This window comes from Corticium candelabrum, chromosome 14, assembly GCF_963422355.1.
Source record: "Corticium candelabrum chromosome 14, ooCorCand1.1, whole genome shotgun sequence".
Taxonomy (NCBI): domain Eukaryota; kingdom Metazoa; phylum Porifera; class Homoscleromorpha; order Homosclerophorida; family Plakinidae; genus Corticium; species Corticium candelabrum.
In genome coordinates this window covers 4682309-4705045 of record NC_085098.1, presented here as the reverse complement: position 1 = coordinate 4705045, position 22737 = coordinate 4682309, and the positions used below count along the sequence as shown (strand labels likewise).

General features: G+C 43.4%; 4 protein-coding genes across 4 annotated transcripts; 2 read left to right on the top strand and 2 right to left on the bottom strand.

The window, feature by feature from the left end:
- Positions 1-1990: 1990 nt before the first annotated feature.
- LOC134189992 (uncharacterized) lies at positions 1991-3377 on the bottom strand. Its single transcript, XM_062658393.1, has 2 exons — positions 2392-3377; positions 1991-2329 (listed from the first exon to the last, which is right to left on the bottom strand). Exons 1-2 carry the CDS (start codon positions 2593-2595, stop codon positions 2186-2188), a joined length of 348 nt encoding a protein of 115 aa, XP_062514377.1. The 5' UTR covers positions 2596-3377; the 3' UTR covers positions 1991-2185.
- Positions 3378-3512: 135 nt separating this feature from the next.
- Positions 3513-4230, bottom strand: LOC134189991 (uncharacterized). The gene is made up of 2 exons (XM_062658391.1): positions 3973-4230; positions 3513-3900 (listed from the first exon to the last, which is right to left on the bottom strand). The coding sequence occupies exons 1-2, from the start codon at positions 4180-4182 to the stop codon at positions 3760-3762; spliced, it is 351 nt and encodes a 116-aa protein (XP_062514375.1). The 5' UTR covers positions 4183-4230; the 3' UTR covers positions 3513-3759.
- Positions 4231-4337: 107 nt separating this feature from the next.
- Positions 4338-14534, top strand: LOC134189425 (uncharacterized). The gene is made up of 13 exons (XM_062657686.1): positions 4338-5134; positions 7537-7613; positions 7678-7759; positions 7819-7899; positions 8508-8547; positions 9919-10151; positions 10205-10315; positions 12115-12258; positions 13514-13589; positions 13649-13815; positions 13877-13984; positions 14047-14157; positions 14212-14534. The coding sequence occupies exons 1-13, from the start codon at positions 4349-4351 to the stop codon at positions 14362-14364; spliced, it is 2169 nt and encodes a 722-aa protein (XP_062513670.1). The 5' UTR covers positions 4338-4348; the 3' UTR covers positions 14365-14534.
- A 67-nt stretch (positions 14535-14601) lies between these two features.
- LOC134189424 (uncharacterized) lies at positions 14602-20895 on the top strand. Its single transcript, XM_062657685.1, has 2 exons — positions 14602-19423; positions 20460-20895. Exons 1-2 carry the CDS (start codon positions 15843-15845, stop codon positions 20710-20712), a joined length of 3834 nt encoding a protein of 1277 aa, XP_062513669.1. The 5' UTR covers positions 14602-15842; the 3' UTR covers positions 20713-20895.
- Positions 20896-22737: the final 1842 nt, after the last annotated feature.

Genomic DNA, 22737 nt, shown 5'->3' with positions numbered 1-22737 from the left:
AGAGTCATGGTAAAATCAGTAAATTCTAGGCTTTAGATATTTTCATTTTGCTGTGACAATTGTGGGTAGCTATATGCCAGAGATTTAATGATAATAGCCAACAGCGATTCATACTGATTATCCCAACAAATAAGTTTTAGGACAAACCAATTATCAGGACACTTACTGGTCCCACCTATTCGAATAAGTGGCACTCTACTTTATATAGGCAATCATTAGCGTCTCCGTTATCGTTAAATGTAGGCATCTTGTATTTAAAAGTGAAGAAGTTATTTGTGTTCAATTGAAACTTATTAGAATGTAGAAAATTCCTTAACTATTTCTGGGTTATGATAACACAGTACAAATGCAATTACTTGCCATAAATACTCTCTCCAGTGATTGCTGTTAAATATGATATGATCATTTGGGATCTGAACTTGTTAACGCTGTCAAATGCTTGTCAAGGTGTGTATGAACATGTTTGCACTTTGAATCTATAGCCTGCTGCAACTAATGACAGTCACATCTTCTCTCTAGAATGGAAGCAATGAAGAAGATTTTAAAACTAAAAGTGAGTGATTGAATGGCGGTAGCTCTTGCCAAAATTATGGTATTTTGGGCGGGACTTGTGCCAAGTAGCTCTTGTCAAAATCATGAATTAATAAATGGCGGCAAGCTTTAATTAGGAGTTAATCTGACTTGCTGTAGCTGTGATGGGATGAACCTCCCTTGATATTATAGCTACTGATCCTGAAATAGGTCATGACAATTTTCGAATGAAAACAGATTGTACTAGGCTAGCTACGTAGTCTTTTTAGTGTGAGTGCAGTTTGCTGTTGTGCGAAACAATCATGCACCTACTAATTGTTTTTGATTGACCTTATATTCCAAACATTTGAAAACGAGCTGTAAGTAACCAAGGGACACTGTAATCGATATCTAGTATGGCCCAGACTAGACTGGCTTCCACTGGATCTTTTTATGCAGCTAGATTGACTGGACAGGATTGCTGTTAGTCGTATCAGGTGGCTAATTTATCCTAATTTATGCTTCTTGGCCGCTTTATTATCTTGTGAAATTTGTATCTGGGCCAACTATTCCAAAAGTATCATTTGCAATTAGATTGTAGTGTAACTGGAATATTTTGGAATGACCTATATTTAAAGAGTAGTTAGGCACTAACTTTTGTTTCCTGAAACTCATTGTTTTTGTAGAAGAGATAGTGCAGTGTGACGTAATTGCCATGGCATGTTGCTACAAATAGAAGTGGTGACAGGGGAATGGTATAAACAGGGGGAGTGGTAATACATGGGAGTGGTAATACATGGGAGTGGTAATACATGGGAGTGGTAATACATGGGAGTGGTAAGACCTATTACCAACTGCCAATCAGAATATTGACCTTTGTCCTTCATCAGTGTTTCCAAATGTTTGAAGTTTTCCATACTGCATAGTTGTATTTGTATACTGACAACCTCAGGAATGCAAATGGTCATAGAGTGACAGGCACATGGGACATTATTCTGATTTCATACTTGGGCTATTTGTCTTACACATTGTGGGAGTGCAAAATGCTGTGCCTAATAAGCATAAGACACTTACAGCATTATATGCTGCACTGCAGCCAGAGAGACCATCAGTCATCTTGTGACTGCATGTTACAGTACTAAGTATGCTGTACCTGGCAGCCACAGGGCATCAGTGGTACAATGTGGTTTTACAATCAATTGACAGGAGAAGCTCTACAACCCAAGTTGTCATTGCAATATGATTGTTCTCTACTGTTGGTCAACACTGTTATGGTAATTTTGTAGGTGGACAACTTGTAAGGTCATAAAAGTAAAAGCAGTTCAACATCTGGTGACTGTCACCAAGCTGTGGTGGGTACATCAGGATAGTCAGTAAAGCAGCATGATTTGTTTTCATGAGCTTTATGAATTAGTCAGTAAAACAGCATGCTGCATGACATTTTAATTCCCACAAACAATGCTCCTGCTATCACACTGAAGTGTTCTACAGATCTGACCTTTTTGTATTTTCCAATAGAATTTAGGTAACAACTGTTCTCAAATATAAATCCTAAAGTCTAAGATTAGATCTAAATCCAGTCACTGATCTTACAAACTTCATGCTATGAAAGCAAAATAGAGTTAAAATTGTGTTGTCTTCTTGAAAGTAGACACCATTGCTAGTTGTATCAGGATCAGGATGCCATGGCAGAGTTGACCATTTTCTCCAATTTGCCTCCTTCATACAGATCTCGTGTTTCAGTGCTTCCTCCAATGAATTTGCCACCCACCCACACCGTGGGACCGAAGGTTCGACCAGTCAGCTCGGACAGAGCAGCCTAAAGCCAAGCATCAACGTTGAGTCACTTCGAAGCTACGGATCTTTGTTCTAGATACCAACCTGCATGTCTGATTCGTCTCCTCTTTGATCGAGCTCCAGAACCAGAAGTTTGTCTTTGATGCTCGAACTTGAAGCGATTCCCTTTGTAGCCGATCTCACGACAGCTTTGGCGTCCATGCTGTAAGGACAGTAGGTTTTCGAGAAGACGACGACGCGGTGTTGAGCAACAAGTCTCCGCACAAGTTCTCGAGCAGCGCTAGCCATAGCTATCGTAAGTGTACTGAATCTCAGAATGACAAACTTTGGCTCGGAAACTGTATTATATAGGGTAGTCTAGAGCAGCTTGTGTAGTCCTATCCGGTTCCAATTCCGAACGTCGCACGTTTGGCTTCATTCCTTCGTCATTGCATCAGTAGAATTATCCTGTAAACGTTTCGTCTTTTTTCTTTTTCCGAACTTACATTGTTCTTGATTTATTCCAGACTTTCTGAAAGCAAGAGTAAGGTAGTTTTCGTCTTTTGAGCCGTACTACAGTACAGCTGGGCTTCTCGTCATCATATATGCTGATTAATGATTACATGACGTAACCGCAACTTGCTAAACACGTTTGCGCCTCACCTGGACGAGTAACGAAGCGTCCGACAGCCTCGAACAATGCGTTCTTTGTGTATGAGACAGAGGGCGGTTGTAGTAGCAGTGATTTGCTTGAAAAATTTGAGTGAAGGAGAGGAAGACTTGATGCTGATTTGTTGCTTCGCGGTGAACTATGAGACTACCAGGAATCGGCTACGCTTCATTCATAATTGAGTAACCGCAATCAATAAATTAAACATAGAGAATCCAACAGGCAACTGTTTTTTACCTACATCATTTGGAACGATGAAAAAACATACCCTCCCTATCGGATCGAACTTTCAAGTCTAGGGTCGTAGATAAAACAGGCAACATTAGAGAAGTAGAGGCACCCTAGAAGCTGTGCGTCTTCTTATGTCACGTGCTGTGTAATTACGCCAATCATATCACGCGCATACGCCTTCTACCTGCCCCTCCGGACCTCTGGACAATGACACCCCGACATTTCACCTCAGGTCATGTGCAAAGGAACAATGATCCTATGACCTTTCTACAAGTACGTGTACGACTACGCAATGTATGCATTACGAACAGATCATGTAAACGAATCCATGCAAGAGACTCGTGTTTTCAAAGCACAATGAAAGCCAAAGCCGCGGACAAAGAAATTAGCTCTAGGTTAGTACCTAACAACGTTCTGACACCACGAACAAGCTACAGTGTGTGATACAAAATTGAGAATACGTCAAACGGACGTCCTTTGTCCTGTAGAAGTCCATCCAGTAGTGCCCATGCAGTCAAAATTCTATTGTATAAACTTCATAAATCTGTACAACACTCTTGTAGGCTCGAGAGCTAGTTGATTGCAGAGCGAACCATTTTCTCCAGTTTGCCCACTTCGTAGAGATCTCGAATTTCCGTACTGCCTCCAATGAATTTGCCACCCACCCACACACTCGGCACAAACGTGCGACCCGTGAGATCACTGAGGGCAGACTAGACATGAATCAGGACAGACCACTCTGTTACGTTTCACACAAATGTCGACCCGTTTTGTGTGCTACCGACCTGTATGTCGGATTCGTCGCCTCTGCGATCGAGCTCCAACACGTGTACGTTCTCTTCGCTCGCATTGGCTGCGATCTCCTTTGTTGTTGATCTGAGGACGGCTTTGGCATCCATGCTGTACGGACAGTAGGTCTTGGAGAAGACGACGATGCCGTGCTGAGCGACAATTCTCCGCACCAATTCGCGAGCAGCAACACTGCCGGCCATCATAGCACCTCGCTGGTGTGCCCGAACGAAGTGACGATTGCAGTGTACGTACAGGGTACACGATTAGGTGGGCGTGTCAGACGTGTGACCTTCCGAGTGTCAGTCGCGTGCGATCACGTGACATATAACGTCATACTTATTAGCGTGCGTCGCCAGCATGACAGCGACCATGGCGGCGACCGATTCGCTCGAAGAAATTCAGTCAATGCGCGAGTGTCTCAACCAGTTGCCTTCTATCAAAGACAACCAACAGTTGGTCGCGACGACGTCGACAATAGTGACGAAGCTCCGCAGTTTTAACGACGCCTTACCGCAACGAGACGTGCTGCAGAGACTGTCGCTGCAAGTGCAACCGTCGCTGGTCGACGTCGTCTCCATTTCGGAGGAAATCGCCGGAGGCAACGACGAGAACAGGTGGAAACTGGACGAAGCGACGAGGCGGCTGTCAGCCAATCTGTGTGACGTCGAGTCTGTGTTGGTAGAGGAAATGCGTGACGACAGGAGTGCGGAAGAAACGTTGACACATTATAGAGCGAAATTAGAGGAACGGAGAGAGCGGATGGGAAAGTCTGTCGTCGGGGAGAAATTAGAGAGCACGCTAGAGTCCTCACGTGAGGAGCTCTCTCACGGTGTTGATCATCTTGAGAAGGCGTTGGCTCATCCTAGCCCTAATAGAGATGATGTTACTAGACCTGCTGCTGTAGTGGCGAAGGCTGTCTGTTCTCTACTTGATGTTGCTGATACATATTTTCAAACTCCATTGGTGTATCGGTCTGAGTTGTATGGACATACTATGAGTGTTATAAGGATTGCAAAGAACTACATTCTTGATGTGGAGGAGATGAAGACGGCAGTTTCTCGTCTGACTGTGTCTGTTCAATCAATAAGAGAACAGTGTCAGAATCAAATGGGCAGGTCGGCGTCCCTTCAAATAGAGGTCGAGTCTTTGAAGCAGGTGAAGTTGGGTGTAATGCTTGTCTGTGACTTACTAAGCATAACAAAGGAGGGGTGCCTATCTGGCGCTATGGCGCTGCATGTAGTACCGAGCCAATTTGGCAGTGCCAGAGCAGTGCCAGAGCAGCGCCAGAGCAGCGCCAGAGCAGCACCAAAATTATAGTAATGCTTTGGCACATACGCCCAGTACCGATTATTATGCACTACTATGTAGGTCAATATGTCAAAGCAAAGAACGATTGACTCTTATAGTAGACTGGCCAAGCAAAAGTAGGTCTGGTGACTCTGGTCCTGAGATGCAGACAGGGGCTGTCATACATACTTTACATACTTTGCCAGTCACACATACATACATACTAGCATGCATGGGAGTGTCTCAGTGACAAAAAGTATGCACAGCCCTAACCATTTGGAACTTGGGCAGCCCTGGAGGGCATAGTCTTTTGGCTATAGAGAGGTTGCATGTGGGGTGCAGTAGGCATTTCTTGTAGTAGTGTATTTACCACAGATTTACCACAACTCGGGGCACAAACTTATAGTGTGGTGTGATCTTGTCCTGTCAGAGTCTTGTGGCAGGCTGCTGGTTCATTCTTCCTTAGCCACAGAAATTGTTTGCAGAGGCAGCCAGATGGTAGGAAAGGAAAATCATGGTGGTACGTCTGGAATAGTCTATAACCATCAACGGTTTGTCTTGATCGACTTGAGGATGAGGAGAATGGTCTGATTCAAACCTTTTGTACATACACATTTTTAAGTTGCAAATATCGAGCTGTTGCTTTTTGACTGAAGTCCCCCAGTGCTGTGACTATGCAATTGCATTGAAAGTCAGACAAGATGCTTCTCATCATATTAAGATCAGGAGATTCTATCATTGACACATCAACTAGACCTAATCAAACTTTAGCTTTCTAAACTGACAAAAAAACGTGTTATGCAAAGAGTGCATATTTAGAAGGTAGATGCTCTTTTTTGGCTGCCTTGCTCCCTAAAGACCTTTGATATTATGTAAATGCATCGCTCACATTAATTGTGGCAGCCAAACACGTAGAACATATAGCACTTGTGTATCATATGCGATCTTGTCTTCCCAGATGGCAAATACTGGTATTACACAAAATGGCCACTGCCTCTCTTCGCATGCAACTTCTCTATAGACAAAATGATGAAACACAGACTATCAAGTATGCATGACAGCAGACAGCTAAAATCATTGATGTATTGATTTATAATGTTGCCAATTGCCTAAAATTAATATCCCTAATTAATATATTCCTAATAATATCTGTAATTTGCATTAGGATGTATTTGGGAAATCAGGATATATTAAATGCTTGGACTTACGCTTGTGATTACAAAAGCTAGATTTTGAAATTTGCTGTAACTTGTTGGCAAATGCTTACTGTATGTTTACATGATCCTTTGACGGTCATTTGGACATATAGATGGAGAGACAAGGAGACAGACAAACTTGGGAGAACAATAGAAGTAAAAATCAATTCTAGTTGGAACAAGAGGAAGTCTGATATTAGCAATGTTTGTACTAGAAGCCTAATGTGGTACGTATTAGTCACATGGAAACATTGTTGGGGCAAGCTTCAGTACATCTCTTTCTTTCTCATTTTTATCAGGGCTCACTCTCCTATGCTCTTTAGTCACGTAAATTGGGAGTAACCTCACTCTTCTCACCAGTAGAGTCGATCCCTGAGAGGGGACCCCTAATTCAGTTGTGGTGCATGTGTTGGTGGGTTATCAAAATTGCATTCATCTGGCATCCTTGTTATGTCAATAGTCTCTTCCCTGGACCCATAAATATGTATGACAATTGCTGATGTAATTTTGGTTGGTCGGTCTCTTACATGCACACTAGTTACAGGTACCTTACAAGGCTTCCACTAGTTATTGCAGAACACATCCTATGACTTTCAGTAGAATTAGTGGTTTATAGTGGCTGCTGTGGCATGCTGCAGATGCTCTCTACAGGCAGATGGACAGGCAGAAAGGAAGCAGGCAAGCTAGAACATCACTCAGGAAAGAGGTGGACAGACAGTCACAGGCAGCTAGAATGGGTGGGCAGTCAGACAGTGGGGATACCGATAGGTAGAACAGTGGTCTTGTAGTGTTATATGAATATTGTGTGAGTAAAACGTGTATGCGGTTTCTTAGTTGAGACTATGACAAGTAGCATACTGTTGAGTGTATTGGTGATATCCATATATTTAGTGAAATTATGTTGACAGACAGACAGACAGACAGACAGACAGACAGACAGACAAATACGTGAACAGGTAAAGTAGTCATTGACTTTATACACCACGAAAGGTCAAGATAATTAGGCAGGAATTAATTAAATTTGTTTGCTCTTAGTTGTTTATTATATTGTCATTGGTTGCCCCCATTATACAGGATGATGCAAGCAGCGATGGCAGTGGCAGATGTGTGACAGACAGTAATGAGACCAGTTTGAGACAATCACCAATAATGTAATAGTCTATTATGCTGGCACAGTTTTGAGACACCAGGTATGAACGATTGTCTGTGTAATAGCTTAACAGCAAAGGCATTGTATGACTTTGACATGGAAGACAAGGAAGAAAACCTTCAGTTCTTTAAGGGAGACATTATTCAAGTACCCAAGATCAGATGCCTCCAACAGACGTGACGAGATAATGCTTCACTGGTGTGTAGGTTACGAAAAGGAATGAAGGTGGGTGGTGGGAAGGAAGAAGCGGTGTAAAGACTGGAGTGTTTCCAGCAAGTTTTGTGCAGGTGAGTGTGATTGGTTATGAAAATTGTGGAGTTATTCCTTTTTATTGGTTACAGTAGACATTGGATATAACGAATTTGGGTTTACCGACACTTGGCATACAATGATTTGCTTTCTTTGCCCGGTGGTTAGCTAGGGTATTTTCATATTTGGCGACATCGCATATACTGACGTATTGGATCTGTCGACACATAAATGAGCTCCGGAAGCTAGAATTAGCTTCAGATATAATGACTTGGCACCAAGACCATCAGGATTGCGTCATATTTCTGACTTTTGCATCATATAATTGCATCATCAAACAGTATTTCTGACTGTTTTACTCCAGTAACGTAGTAATTTCACTGTACTAACATCCTTATGTACTTATAGCCTTATTTATAAGCAGATTTCATGTGTCAAAGTTCTGCACTAGAAAAGTTGCTATGTTCAACAAACTCACACTGCCACTGTCCATGCTGTAAATGTACACGAAGGTTTCACAATAGCAATCTGGTGGCAGACAATGAATTTTGGATTTAATGACATTCAGTTATACTGACACGTTTATGAGACCCCAAGACGAGTTGTTATATCCAATGTCCACTGTAATAACAATCGTGTTGAGTAGGTAATAGGAGAGCAGCCTACACAGTCGCCATCTCACTCAGGTATGTTGGGTATCGATATTAGTAGTAGTGTTATAGTATTTACTGAATTTGTTGTGGATAAGGAAACTTTGTTGTGTTATTGTTCTAAGGTTAACCAACTATTTAATTATTTTCAACTGTATACAACTTGACGATGAACAGCCCATGCTTCATACTTTTTATTTGTTCCCTCCATGCTGCCAAGTTTTGTGACTTTGTCAGTGGCTCATTAGCACAACGTCTCTCTTGGTGTGTGGAAGCATGTATCACTATAGAAATTGTGTTGCATAAAAGCAGCTTTTAGTGTATATTGGAATGCAACTTTGCAGGTCAGCTAGCTTTGTGGCCGAATTCCCATTCAAGCGCTTGACAGTAGTGGTTGAGTCACTGCAGCAAAGAGGAAGTATTATGTACTGGTTTGAGGATTAGACTGGCACTACAGGATGTATTAGCTTATAGCACACAGCGTGTCTTAGCCTTATTGCAAATTAATTCACTTAGGGTTAGGCACAGAGCTACTTACAATAGCTGCTGTGAAATTGGATTGCAGAGCTGCCAAGTCTCACGCATTGAGCGTGAGTCTCACACATTTCGGGTCTGTTTCATGCTCTCACGCATGGCTGCTCAAATCTCACGCATACTAGAAGCTGATTGATATTCTAGAGATGATGCGAGTACAACAAGCAGTACACGACTAACAAAACACAATAGACATAACTGTGACTGTACGCATGGACGTTTTAGCTCATTTGGTGTACCATTTGTTCAGTTGGTCTACTGGTTTTAGCCTTTATAGCATACAGATCTGATGTTTACTCTAACGGTTTAACTACCTTGGCAAACTAAAGTAGCATCTGGAAAAGCAAGGCCCATGTGGGCGTGTCCTTACGTTGAAACTGAATCTCACGCATAGCTGTTGGTAAACTTTGGCATCTCTGGGATTGTCAAAAAATTAGGGCAGTTGGTAAACTTGTCATGGCATTAGTCATTTAGGTTTGAACAATAGCCAATTTGTGATGCCCTGTTGTTTATTCTTTATTTTATTTGCTTGTGTGTATGTATCAGCATCAGATGCAGTGATAACCTTTTGTTGCTGATTGCAATGTTGATGGCTTTGTGGAATTAAGGCCTCGTGCATGTCATGCACGGTGTTCGAAATTTTATGGCAGATGTAGTTGTCACCTTGGCAACCTTCCAAAATTTTCAGTCACCAAGGAATTTAGGACTGTTACATATATTTCATAAATATCAAACAATGACACTGATTGTTCGTGTGACTATTGTTCTGTCTGCTAATTGGTTTCTATTTGGACAATGTGTGGATAAACATTAGCTTTTGGTATCAATGTTGATGCAAATAGAGCTTGATGGTTGTTTGTTGTCTTCACACAGCGACAAAACTTACACCAAATTTGAGTCTGGCAGCACTGAGAACTGGACAGCCAACTTCGTCAGACCAAGAGGATGTTGGGTCACTTTCTGAGAGACGCTCTAGCACTGGAAATGGAAAGCTAAGAGTACAGCATCAATCTCCGTCAGCATCAGATTCTGGGCAACTTCCTGCATATGCAACTAGCCGCCGTGTCTACACCTGGTCAGGAGATGATGGAGGTCAACTTACACAGGTTTGGTGCTGATGGTTTGGTTGTAAGTCAATATAAGGAAAGGAAGTGTTTAGCCTGTGCACAAGGAGGGAATTATGAAGAAAGAAGGCGGACACCACAAGTCGTGGAAAACACGGTGGTTTATATTGGATCATGAGAAAATTTCGTACTACAGACCGACACAAGTTAGTTTCATTGATCTTTACACTTTGACTTATCGTTTGCAGTGTTAAAATGTAATGTTTACTTTTTTTGACATTCATTTTTCTTGCTGCATCTTCTTTTTGGAAGCCATTTGTTAAGTTCTGCAAACCTTTTGCTGGTACAGTACAATCCCAATTATCCGGACCCCAATTATCTGGACAAAGTTATTTCTGCTTGAGAAACATGTGTTTTGCACGTGTTTCCCCGCATGACATCATTTCAACATGAAAACTTGTGAACCTACTTGAAAATTGGAACTATAGTAGACTCTCTTACATTTAATCATGAAATGTTTGAGCAGGTTGAGTCATTGTTGTCCTAATGTTGCTGTATATTTATTATTGATTATTTAAATATTTACTCATTTTGTATCTGACTGTCAATGTATGACTGAGCCTCAAGGAAGTCAGCCCATCATTATCTCATTTATTTGGCCTTTTAATTATCCTGACAATTCAGCTTCTGCCGAAAAGTCCGGATAGTTGGGGTTGTACTGTAGGACTATTAATATTTGTCATATATTTTGGCAAGGCTATTTGTAAGGCCACTTAACTGACAAATGAGGCATTTTTGATCAGGCTATGGAAATAGACAGCATGTTTATAGTGCCAGAAGAGGACACCTTGATCTACACTTTGAGTCAGAAAGGGTAGAAATTGAAGACAATTATACTGGAATTAGATTACAAATTATCATTTACATGATACTGTACATAAATTAAACAATACACTGCAATAGTATTGCTTTACTAAAATTTCCAAGTATTGAATGGATCAGCTATGTGCACTGAGATGTTGCTTGGGTACAATAGAACCTTGCTAATCCGTACAGCCCCGTGCCAAGTCTCATTTGGATTATCAAAAATACCAAAACACATAGCCTTGGAGGTCCACACTTTGTCTCAGACACCCAGACCACTAGTGCATTTACGTATCTCTAACACATGTCATGTTCGTTGGAAAGGACTCTGCTGCAACGACTACATGTACTTCTTAATAATGTGACAGTCAGGATTTAAAATAGTTAGATACGTCCATTTGCTAAAACTAGATAACTGCAACTCAGATCAGGTTGCTCAATATGATCTGGGTACGCAAGGCAAGGGCGCCAAAGGTAATTCGGATTAGCAAGGATTCGTACTAACGAGGTCCGGATTAGCAAGGTTCTACTATATCAGCATGTTACATTTCTGAATGACCCATCATGCTGCGCTAGGTCATCCATTAGCCCTATGAGTCAGTAATGGTGGAATTGCACAAAGCAATATTGTGCTACACAACCCTTAGTGAATATGAAAGCATGCTATACGGCTTTGACAAACACGAGGGGCGGGATTATTGTCCGAGGTGAAACTGAGGGCTATAATCTTGCTTTAAGTGCTGGTAAAAACCATATAACAAAAAATCATATGATAAGAAATTTACACCATGGTCACGTGACATGTATATGATATGTGAGAGTGCGATATTAATTGGAATTAGCGTATTGCACAATTGCGATACAATACGTCATACACCATCTAAATACTTGCTTGTGACTGGTTACGCATCACGTGACCATGGTATAGCAGCAGTTACATTAGATAGACTGTTTGTTATCTCCATCATCATGTTCTTGGCTTGTCATGCTGATATGAAAAATTCATTGAAGAGACTAGCTGTACTAGGTAGACGAATGGTTAAATTATATTTTCCTTGACATTTATTCATCTTTATCAGACTGATATGCTATACATGATGTCAATGTGTGGATGAGATGACTACTTGTGTTTTTTTTGCAGTTGAAATCTCCAATGGGCTCTATAGGGTTACGAGATTATAAATTTGCAGCGGTTACCGGAGATCGACCTGGACATCAAAATTGCTTTAATTTAGTGAGCAGTGGAGACAAACGAATCTACTACTTTTCAACAAGTTCACGAGCAGTGAGTACTCAAATAGTAAATTGGCATTAGCCTCTTTAGTCGATAATATGGTTCTATGTGTGATATCAACATATCGTCTGAGTCATGCATACAGCACTGGTTTTCGTGCTTTTGTTCTGCAAGCATGATAAATACTCTAACTTTTAGGCTCTTGTTATATTTCTTAGTGGGAAATGTGTAAGTGGTCGATCGTTATACAGACACCTGCTTGTGTGTTCTGTCACGTAAAGTTGTTTTTGTCGAACAAGAACAGTGTGCTCATGGTTGTTATGCAATATGAGTTATTTTATGGCATGGCATTCTAGAAGCCATTAATGTAAACGATCTGGGTAATGATACTACTAAAAAACTCTCTGTTGTGGCGTTGACTTTGCGCTCCCAAGTGACTAATGATGCAGCTGTATTTGTTTACCACACACAGATGTTAAGTGATATCCCATTAACTGTACAATTTAGAGGTCATAGTACAATACAAAGATGTTAGGTAACCTTAGAGAAAGTCGCAGGCTATCAAGATGAAACAGAACGAGAAGAGGAGTCAGAAATACCAAGGAACTACTCGCAAAACAAGAGCAACCGTGTGTTGATGTCAAGGCAGCAGACCGTTTAGTGACCTTGCTAATTGGCTACTTCCTCTATTAGCCACATTCTTGTTGTAAGACGGTACCTTCTTAATGAGTCAAGAACCCTAACCCTAAGGTTGTCTAGTTGATCGTATGTCATGTGAGTGGCCTATACCTACTATACCTAGTGTTTCACAGGTAATGACCCGCCAACTGAAACTTTAGCGTATGGTTGCTCAGGGACTACTCAGAGATGAGATGCTAGTGCTTGCTTCGTTCACAAGGAACGACAGCAATGTTTAGTTGATTGTACGAAGGCATAGTTTATGACTATGACAGACACAAGAGTTGTGAATGTGATCATTAAGTATCAATTTCCCATTCAGTTGATCATGGTTTTGGCTAGAAAATTGGTGTTATTTGCCAAGTTTGAAATTAGCATTTTAGCATTTTGCAATTCCAACATTTGTGGGTAGGAGATGTCATAATAGATCTGGTCGTATTAGAAATGGTAAAGCGATTCTCTGCTGTATGTAATATTAGTACAATGTTAAGATGTGCTAAAGTTAGTCACTAGAGTAATATTTTAGGTTAATTTTTGTTAAATTATGAAGCCATCGCACGTAAGTATATCTGTGTATTTTTAATACAGTTACTGAGTATTATATCTTCATCGAGACTGTGTTGTGTAGGAAATGAATGATTGGATTCTTCATATCAATCGTGCCATCAAGAAGCGTAAGATATCATCAGCCGGACAAATTGGTGGTCAGACTGTTTTGCAATTGCTGTTTCAAACTGTCAACAGCGTAGAATGGTTGTTGCAGATGAATCGGCTCATGCCGAGTTTGAAGGCAGCATGGGCAAGGTTGCTGCTGCCGAGTGCATAGAGTACTTGTTGGTTGAGGATCGGATTGGACACGAAGGATTGTTTCGAATCAACGGCAATGTTGGTCAAGTGAAACGCTATCTGCAAGCTGTGGATCAGGGAACAGTGAGTTGTTTGTCAGCATTGAGACCGACGGATCTGTGCTGTACGTTTGTTGTCTGTCGAGGTACCTCCTGTAGAGGAGATTCACAATCCACACACAGTGGCTAGCATATTGAAGCATCTTATCAAGGAACACAAAGTGAAAGTACTGGTCGTGTCTTCGATAGCGAGGGTATTATATAATTGAATTTTTTCACTGTTTGTTGTTTTGATGTGATCTTTGGATGCCGGTAGGAACTGTATCAAGAAGTTGAGAAAAATTGTGCACCAATGGCTGCTCGTTCCTTACTTTTTGGAGTCCATGGTTTCAGACTACTCGGTGGGCTCATTCGTCTCTTCAGCGAGGTATAGTGCGCCGTACTTTGTTTTAACCGTTGGTCACTTGTGTTTGCTGTTTAGGTCCTTGCTGTTCAGAAATCCGGGAAGAGAAGCGTGACTGTGGATGATTTAGCTCGAGCATTTGGAGTTTATGTCTTTGAAGACCTCAATGTTCAGGAAGCTGTCGTTGTGCTGCAGTATCTTCTGTCAGTGCAGGGTGAAGTATTTGGTTGATTAATAAAGTTGGATAGTACAGTAGTTTAATCCAGTAGTTAACAAGGCCAGCTGCTACGTATCAATAATACTGCACAAGTGTAGAAGTAGAAGTGTATATGGACTGTGCGTTTTAGTGTATTGTTTTTGGAGGTTTGAAAGAACAGAGATTATGATGTATGAAGAGCAAATATCTATAGCCTGTCTATCCAACATGGAGCCAAATTTCCTCTGTTATAGTTATTTATTGAATTCCCCTCGGGGGGGGGGGGGGGGAGTGCTGGGTAGTACAGTTCAAATAGTCAAATAGTAATATAGCAGACTCTTTGTGATTAATTAATCAATTTGATCAGAGATTTTATTGACGGTGGTTACAGGGCCGGTGGAGCAGAGTGGGCCAGGTGGGCCATGGCCTACCCAACTTTTGACCACCAACTGGCTTTTTCAAGAACTTTCGGAAAATTGGTTCAAGCTATTAAATAGATTAGCTATTACATTCACTGTGGGAGGGCTTGGCCACGCAAGACCTGGCCCACCCAACATCTGGAGTGCTCCACCTGCCTGGACTGTTAACACTCATCAAATGTGCTACATGTACATACATGATGTGTTGCAGATATGTTTCTTTCCTTGTTTGCTTTCTTCGTCTTCTCTTTGTTTCTTTTTTTTTCTTTTCCCATCTCTTTGCTTTGGCTCTCTAGGGTTTTAGTAAGTGAAGGCATATGATTTGACGGTCTGGTCTAGTTTCCTTTTCATCGTCTTCAGAGTATCACACACAGTCAGGCAAAAATGTAGTAGCCAGTGTTTGGTGAAGGGTATAGATGTATAGTCCATGAAGGCGTGTGGTTTAGCATGTGAGATAATTGTGTAACCGCCTAGGCTTTTTTCTACACGGATTTCACTTACAATATAAAAGACATATGAAACAACGCAAGGTTCAATTTATTTTTGAATGTTTAGTTTATCTATTAGATATGTTGTGTTTCAACAGTTTGTCTAGTAAAAGTTGAAAGTGTAGGAAATCAGTCATGGAAACTGAAGTTGCGTTATCTATTTAATTAAACTGCTTCTAAACACAGTCAATGACTGTTGACTCTACTTAGCTTTGTGTGTAGTAAGCTATAGTCGTTCCAAGTAGCCATGACACTGGCTTAGCGTGGGGGGAGGCATTGGGGGTTAAAACCTCCCCAATCTTCGTAGGCGTGTTAAGCAAAAGCGCCATGTTTCCGTCAGGTTACCAAACAGTGAGATGAATCTTTGTCCATCACACTGTCCCGGCAATGGCGGACGTAAAAGTAAAATGGGCGTGGTTTTGCAGTTTGATTGATCAGCCTCCCACACTTGAGGACCACGCTATGCCGGTGGCCATGAATTATAAAGAATGTATTTGTTTGACGTTAGTGAGAGGATTTCAAAATTGAAATTTACTTTGTGTGGCCCCTGCAATATGTTATTACAACTTGATCACATCACTGAACGTATTAGGAGAGGATGGTCAAATGAATTTCAACATGCACAGTTTTTTACCCGTCCGTACTCGATTAGCTTCGACATTCTTGGTCTGTGCATGTGTGCAGACGTTGACTGTCATCGTTGCCGTCGAAATGTATGCGTTTCCAGGTCTATGTCTGCTCGTTGCCCTTGTCCATGTACGGAGTCAGACGCACGAGCGAGCGAACTCCTACGTCCACGAAAGAAGCGGATCCTTTTCGCAAGACTACGAGGCCAATCGTTGGCATTCGTTTTACAGCTGGAGTCGCAACAGTCCAGCAGCGCGGCAGCACGCGGCGGCATCCGTAGTCGTCGACGCAAAACCGGACGGCAGCTCGAGAGAACTGATGTTGATCTACGGGGGCGAATGCAGCACCCTGGAAAGCGTCGCGTGGATATACGACATCCATTCCAACTCTTGGGAAGCCGTCGACCGAGAGTCCGTCCCTCCGGCAGTCGCCATGCACACGATGGTGACTCTCTGCCAACGACGGGTGCTGAGTTTCGGCGGCTATCGTTATGCCGACGGTTCTGGAACGAGAATGTGTAGTAACGAGACGTGGATTTTTGATATGGCACGAAAGGAGTGGAGTCTCGCGACGACAACTCTTCATCCCAACAAACGTGGCACCTACATCGCTCCCCGATGCAGACACGCCGCGACGGTAGTACGTGACGACAGCAGTCGGTGCAGGTGTAAAGAGTCGATGCTTGTTTATGGTGGATCCGCTCTTAGGGACAGCACGTGGGGACCGGGTCCACACGCCGGTGCTCTAAGGGATCTCTGGCTATTGCGTTGCAACGACGATGCGAATCAGATATATGAGTGGATAAGACTTAGCGAAAAGGGACCAAAACTTTGTCATCCTGCGGCTGTTTCCGTCTTTAACAAGACAATGATGTACGTTTTTGGTGCCATATTTCCCGGCCAATACTGGACAGTCTGGTCGTTCTGTCTGGCCAATAAAACCTGGTCGAGACAAAGCGTTGACAATAAGAAACGAGAATCGGCTCCCGGACGAGGTGTGTACATGACGACTAATCGGACGGAGCATTTTCTAGTTTCGTGTTGTGCAAAGCCGCTGACCGTTTTCGATCTCGTCCGACGTCGTTGGTTTCGACCCGAGCAGTCGGGGCCGCACGGCATCCCGAGCTTTCAGGCGTCGTCGGCGATAACCGCCGACGTCGGAGGACGGGAAATCCTCGCGTTCGGTCGGCCATTCTTCGTCATCGATGCGAGTCACAATTGGATGTGGCGTTTGACGATTCTCGTTAACGGTTCGTGGCATTGGTCGGTGGAGAAGACACGGGCATCGAGCTCTCTCTCTGGGAGATCTTTCATGGTGGCCGGATTGATGGCGACGCAGGAAGAAGCACTCTTGTTTGGTGGGACGGTACTGGGAGGGGATGTTGAGCAATTGGGTAGTGATAACAATCTGCATCGTTTAGACTTAAATACTCGCAGGTGGTCGGTCGAGGTTATCGACATCGGGAATCGACTGGGACCGACGTATGGGTTCAGAGCCACAGGGACGGTCCTCGCCGAGTCGATCATGATCGTGTATGGCGGATTTACACCTCCACGGTGTTGTTGGTTGAAATTTCTACAATCGTTATCACCGCGGATTGAAACTTGGGGCTATTATAATGACGTGAGGATGTGGGTGAAGTATGAGACCCAAGGGAGAGAGCCGACGGGAAGAGTGTTTCACTCTGCTGTAGCCACGGGCTTCGACACGATGGTAATATATGGCGGGTTCATTCTACTCGACAATGGCGGTGGTATAACGAGAAAGATGAAGGTCCGTCGCGACCTCTGGATGTTTACTCTATTTCCGTCGAATAATGACAGTGCCGATTTGTCAGCGCAAGAGACCGATTCATACTGGCGTTTGATCGACTCAGTTGGTCCCGGCACGTCCTACTTGACATCACTCGTCGCCATCGACGACACTCTCTATTTGTACGGTGGATCAGACACCATCATTAAGCTCGATCTAAATTATGAAGAGGGATTTTCCGTGCTGACTCTTTCTGCCAGCTGCAAGGACAACCTGTGGACGTACAATCTCTCCTGCGGCATGGAATGTACATGGAGAGCTGTCCCGTATGGGGACATAGGACCCGGACGTCGCTGTGTGCATGAAGCTTTTGCTTATGGAGATCACATGTTGGTGACAGGAGGCTGTTTCGGTCCGGCAACGGTGAAGCTCAATTTTGACACCTACCTGTCGCAATACCAATGCCACGTAGAGTCGTCCACGTCTGGTGTGTGGCTCTACAAACCAGCGGTGAACACGTGGTTTCATTTGACGGCTCAGTCGATGTATCACAGCGGTATATTCGGGACTTCTAGCCTTTTGTGGAATGACCTCTTGCTGTCGTTCGGTGGACTGCCGCACGAATCTCTAGCCATTGGACAAGTTCCCAAGGACTGGCTGGGCTTTTCTTTTTACAGACCGGCATGCCCCGCTGGTACAACAACTAGTGACCTGAAGATTCACGTGTGCACGGATTGTCCCTTGGGCTACTTTGCTGCTTCTCCTGATTCTGCTTGCGTTCAGTGTCCGGACGGACTGACCACAGTGTCCCCGGGATCGACCAGTCGAGCAAACTGCAGCCGGTGTGTGCGCGGCTATTGCGGCTACGGAGTCTGTACGGTCGCACTGCAGGGTCCCGCTCCTTCTTGTACGTGCCGGTTCGGATTTACCAAAGACGATGACGGACTGTGTAACGAAGCAACGTACTACATTGCTGGAACGGGGTTTGTAGCCGGATTAGCGCTTCTCGTGCTCGTCTTTGTATTGCTGGCGAAGGCTCGGACGGTGAGAAAACGTCATAGCATCGTGTTGAGGGATAAAGACAGCGAGTTAAGTCGTCGCAACGTTATACTAGAGAAGAAGGATCGTGAGCTGATAGAACTCACTAACAGTTGGAACATCGATTCTAAGGAACTGAGACTGCGGAGGAGAATCGATAATGCGTATCCCGGTGCGTACGGCGAGGTGCACGAAGGAGAGTACAGAGAAATGATTGTGGCGGTCAAAAAGTTGCAAGGAGTTCATCGCCCTATCAATCGCATTTACTTAGAATTTGAACGTGAGATCGAGGTGATGAGAACGATCAGACACCCAAACATCGTTCTCTTCTTGGGGGGTGGTCGTTACCATGACGACGGTTGTCCGTTCCTTGTGGTGGAGTACATGCCTCGCGGATCGCTCACGACGATATTGAGCAACCAAGACATCTATCTCGACGACGACTCGAAACTGCGATTCGCCACTGACGCTGCGAAGGGAATGCGGTTCTTGCACAGTCAACGTCCGCCTCGAATCCATCGTGATCTGAAGAGTGGTAATCTGTTGGTGAGTCAGAAGTGGGTCGTCAAGGTTGCCGATTTTGGAGCAGCTCGCCTGGTGAAAGACGAAGGAGTGTGTCAGGACGCTGTGAGAGGAGAAGGGTTTCTTGATCAGTCGGCTCCCCTTCTTCACGCCGACTATCAACTCTCGTCTGGCGTTGGAACACCGTCTTGGTGTGCTCCAGAGATATTATGTGGGCAACGATATGGAACACCAGCCGACGTCTACAGGTAATCATTTTCATTTCTCTACAGACCATTTTCGCTTTTAGCTAATTAGAGGCATACTGTTATTTTTCTTGCATTTATATGCGTGTATAATAATGCTCTTAATTAAGGCCTTCACGTAGTTAGCATATGTCGCAAATTTTAATGTAAATGGAAGCAAATTAGGGCGCGTTTCTTTAATTAACTCCACAACCTAATCCGTTTGAATTTGTGGACCTCCACCGCGTTTCTTTATCTCGACATTAGTCCGGTTTAGCTCACCCAAACTCCACAAACTAATGCCGCCTTGGTGGATGAGATAGGCGTGGCCAAATTGGTACATGCGCGCGGAAATGAAGCGGAGACGTTTGGATATAGAAAACTTGTCAACAAAGGACGTTGTATATAGAAAGATTTACGTCAAGTCTATATGTCCCATGCTATGGATATCTAGCTGATTTGATTAAATGGGGCCCACTTTGCACTACTAACACAATGCGCATGCTCGCGTCTATTTGCACGTTTTTTTATTCCACACTAACGGATTCCACTGGAATACTTCCGGCTAACCAGTGGAGTATCATGCATGCACACCCTCAACCATAATAGCCTGTGGAGATTAATTAAAGAAATGCATTCACGGTGTGTGTGTGTGTGTGTGTGTGTGTGTGTGTGTGTGTGTGTGTGTGTGTGTGTGTGTGTGTGTGTGTGTGTGTGTATGTACATGTGTGTGTGTGTGTGTGTGTGTGTGTGTGTGTGTGTGTGTGTGTGTGTGTGTGTGTGTATGTACATGTGTGTGTGTCTGTCTGTCTGTCTGTCTGTCTGTCTGTCTGTCTGTCTGTCTGTCTGTCTGTCTGTCTGTCTGTCTGTCTGTCTGTCTTCTTGGTCTAATATCACCACGAGAGAGTCAGTGTAGTTTGGTTGCAATTGTGGACAAACGAAACTTACAATTTTTCTAACATTAACATTATCAGCAACGGGTCATATAGATTTTCGTTTCATCATTTTTGTACATACCCTAGCTTCTAATCTGACATCTAATACTAAATGTGTTGCTTAGTTTCGGTATTGTCATGTGGGAGATTTGGTCACGGAAGTCTCCCTATTATGATCAAACGTGTCGACGTTTGACAATGTCTATTGTGAATGGCATCAGGCCGACTGTGCCGGAGGACGAGCCGGACTGCTATATCCAACTGATGCAAGCCTGTTGGTCAGGAAAAGCAGACTGCAGACCAACGTTTCGGGAAATTGTACGCATGCTAGAAGACATGAGTGAAAAGAGCATAAGCTTAGTGCGTCCTGACGCTTGAGATGAAATTGATTAACATTGCACAGCACTGGAGCAGGATTCTGGGATTCCTAGTGGCTTGCACAGCTTCCGTATAGTTTCTGTTGTGTAAACTTTTAGACATGATTGACTTTGCTGCACTGACTTGCGTAGTCTGTTGTTAGGTTGTAGTGCGTGACAGCAACAAGGAGCTGCAATTTGCGTTTATGGGGATCTCTATCACGTTTGCATCCAGTACAGCACTGGTCTCCCACAAAGTCTCCTAATCTTCTTGGTGCTTTGCGTAACTTCCATGCATATCAATCAATCTTTATTATATATATATATATATATATATATATATATATATATATAATACTATCGGTTTAACTTTAGACCACCGGACTCTATATACTACTGTATTTTCCGAATTAACGAATCAAATTGCGTAATAAAATTTTCACAACTGTAAGACCTGTTCGTTAATTTTAGGGAAATAAAATAACGAACGATGTCAGCATCACTTGAAGGCGATAATGAGTTAATTACCTTGGACAAGGCAGTTATTAGGGACACCAAGAAGTGTTAGAGATTAGTGCAAGGCAACATTAATTAAGCCTGGTTCACAATATGTGCCATTCAGCTGAGCGGCAACAAGCGGCACGCTGCTCGCTAGAAATGAACGAATTGTGAACAAACTGCCACGCGGCAAAATCGTGATGTTCCGAGTGCCAGCAGCACGCCGCAGGAAATAGCAAACTTTTCTATCTCTGCGGCAAACGGCTCGCTGCGCTGAAGTTTCACCAATCGTAGCCGAGCATGAAATCAGGTGGTCACGCTTATCCGGGATATCTTTTGCTTGAAGTATAATCTTTATCGAAATAGGTACAGCGTAATAGTTTTAATTAAGAAACGGTACTATAACTGTATAACTATCGTGAAGACGCAATTCACGGACAACTTTGTTCTGCTCATCGTGAAGAAGTAGCACCAAAGTCAATTTACTGTCAAACTTAGGAACACAAGCGCAAGTACATCTTTATACGGGTAATTACTATGCCTCGGGAGCCAGGCAAAGGACACCCGACACCGCAGCCAAAATTTGATTTGTGAACATGGACCGCGGCTTGGAAACACGTTCACTCGGAGGAACGCGGCAATCAGCGGTTTGCCGTGCCGCTTTGTGGAAGTGAGCGAAACATGGTATGTACAGTACTAATCTCTGAGTTCGTCATCTGTCGACTTCTTCTTTACCATCTTCTTCCGCGTTGTTTCACCCATCCTGACGAGTCTATTTGGTGCTACATCTATTTTCAGAATAAACGGCGTGGATGGCTTCATGAGTGGCTGCCACTCTCAGTTATCTGGCACGGTATACCGTCTTTGTACCATGTGAGAGTATGAGGAAAGATCTCGGCGTTGTTGCTGCGATCTAATACAATTACAATTGTACATCTATAGGCTTACCGACATTTACCGTGTCGTAGGCAGTGTTCACACCTCTATTAACACCTTGCACTAATTCTGAGGTGTTGCCGACATAGGTTCCTATTACGTATTAAGAAAACCTTGACGGTTGTAAACTCGTCCAAAATATGAATTTCGTTATATTTCGGATTCGTTATCAAATACCGTATACATGCACTCTGGCAATTATGCATGGTTACACTATGCTGGGCATTATAGGCGTGGCTGGAATGTATGAAATGGGTTGGACTGGTAAAGTAGACCGCTAAGACTGCTTCGCAACGTGTGCCGTTCAGCTGAGCGGCACGCTGCTCATCAGAAATGAACGAAACGGTACATTGTGAACAGATGCCGCGCGGAAAAGCGGCAAGCTCCAGATGTGAACGTCGTGCCGCTGAGGATAGACTAGCGTTCTATCTCTGCAGAAAACTGCACGGTCCCGTTGAACTTGGCCCACGTGGGAAAGTTTATTCGCGTACTGTAATTACCAAGGCTCGGGAGCCAGACAAAGGACAGTCGCAAATGTTAATTGTGAACAGTGACTGCGGCGCGGCAACACGTTTGCACGGAAGACGTCGGCAGCCAGCGGTTCTCCGCGCGG

What these genes read in the sequence shown, in the direction of transcription:
- LOC134189992 (XM_062658393.1), bottom strand. Translation starts at nt 2,595, where the DNA reads ATGGCTAGCGCTGCTCGAGAACTTGTGCGGAGACTTGTTGCTCAACAC. An exon ending in GAGACGAATCAGACATGCAG is followed by an intron (nt 2,330 to 2,391) that starts GTTGGTATCTAG and finishes GCTTGGCTTTAG; the next exon opens with GCTGCTCTGTCCGAGCTGAC.
- LOC134189991 (XM_062658391.1), bottom strand. Translation starts at nt 4,182, where the DNA reads ATGATGGCCGGCAGTGTTGCTGCTCGCGAATTGGTGCGGAGAATTGTC. An exon ending in GCGACGAATCCGACATACAG is followed by an intron (nt 3,901 to 3,972) that starts GTCGGTAGCACA and finishes ATTCATGTCTAG; the next exon opens with TCTGCCCTCAGTGATCTCAC.
- LOC134189425 (XM_062657686.1), top strand. Translation starts at nt 4,349, where the DNA reads ATGGCGGCGACCGATTCGCTCGAAGAAATTCAGTCAATGCGCGAGTGT. An exon ending in CGTACTACAGACCGACACAA is followed by an intron (nt 10,316 to 12,114) that starts GTTAGTTTCATT and finishes TTTTTTTTGCAG; the next exon opens with TTGAAATCTCCAATGGGCTC. An exon ending in ATCAGCCGGACAAATTGGTG is followed by an intron (nt 13,590 to 13,648) that starts GTCAGACTGTTT and finishes TGGTTGTTGCAG; the next exon opens with ATGAATCGGCTCATGCCGAG.
- LOC134189424 (XM_062657685.1), top strand. Translation starts at nt 15,843, where the DNA reads ATGAATTTCAACATGCACAGTTTTTTACCCGTCCGTACTCGATTAGCT. An exon ending in ACACCAGCCGACGTCTACAG is followed by an intron (nt 19,424 to 20,459) that starts GTAATCATTTTC and finishes TGTGTTGCTTAG; the next exon opens with TTTCGGTATTGTCATGTGGG.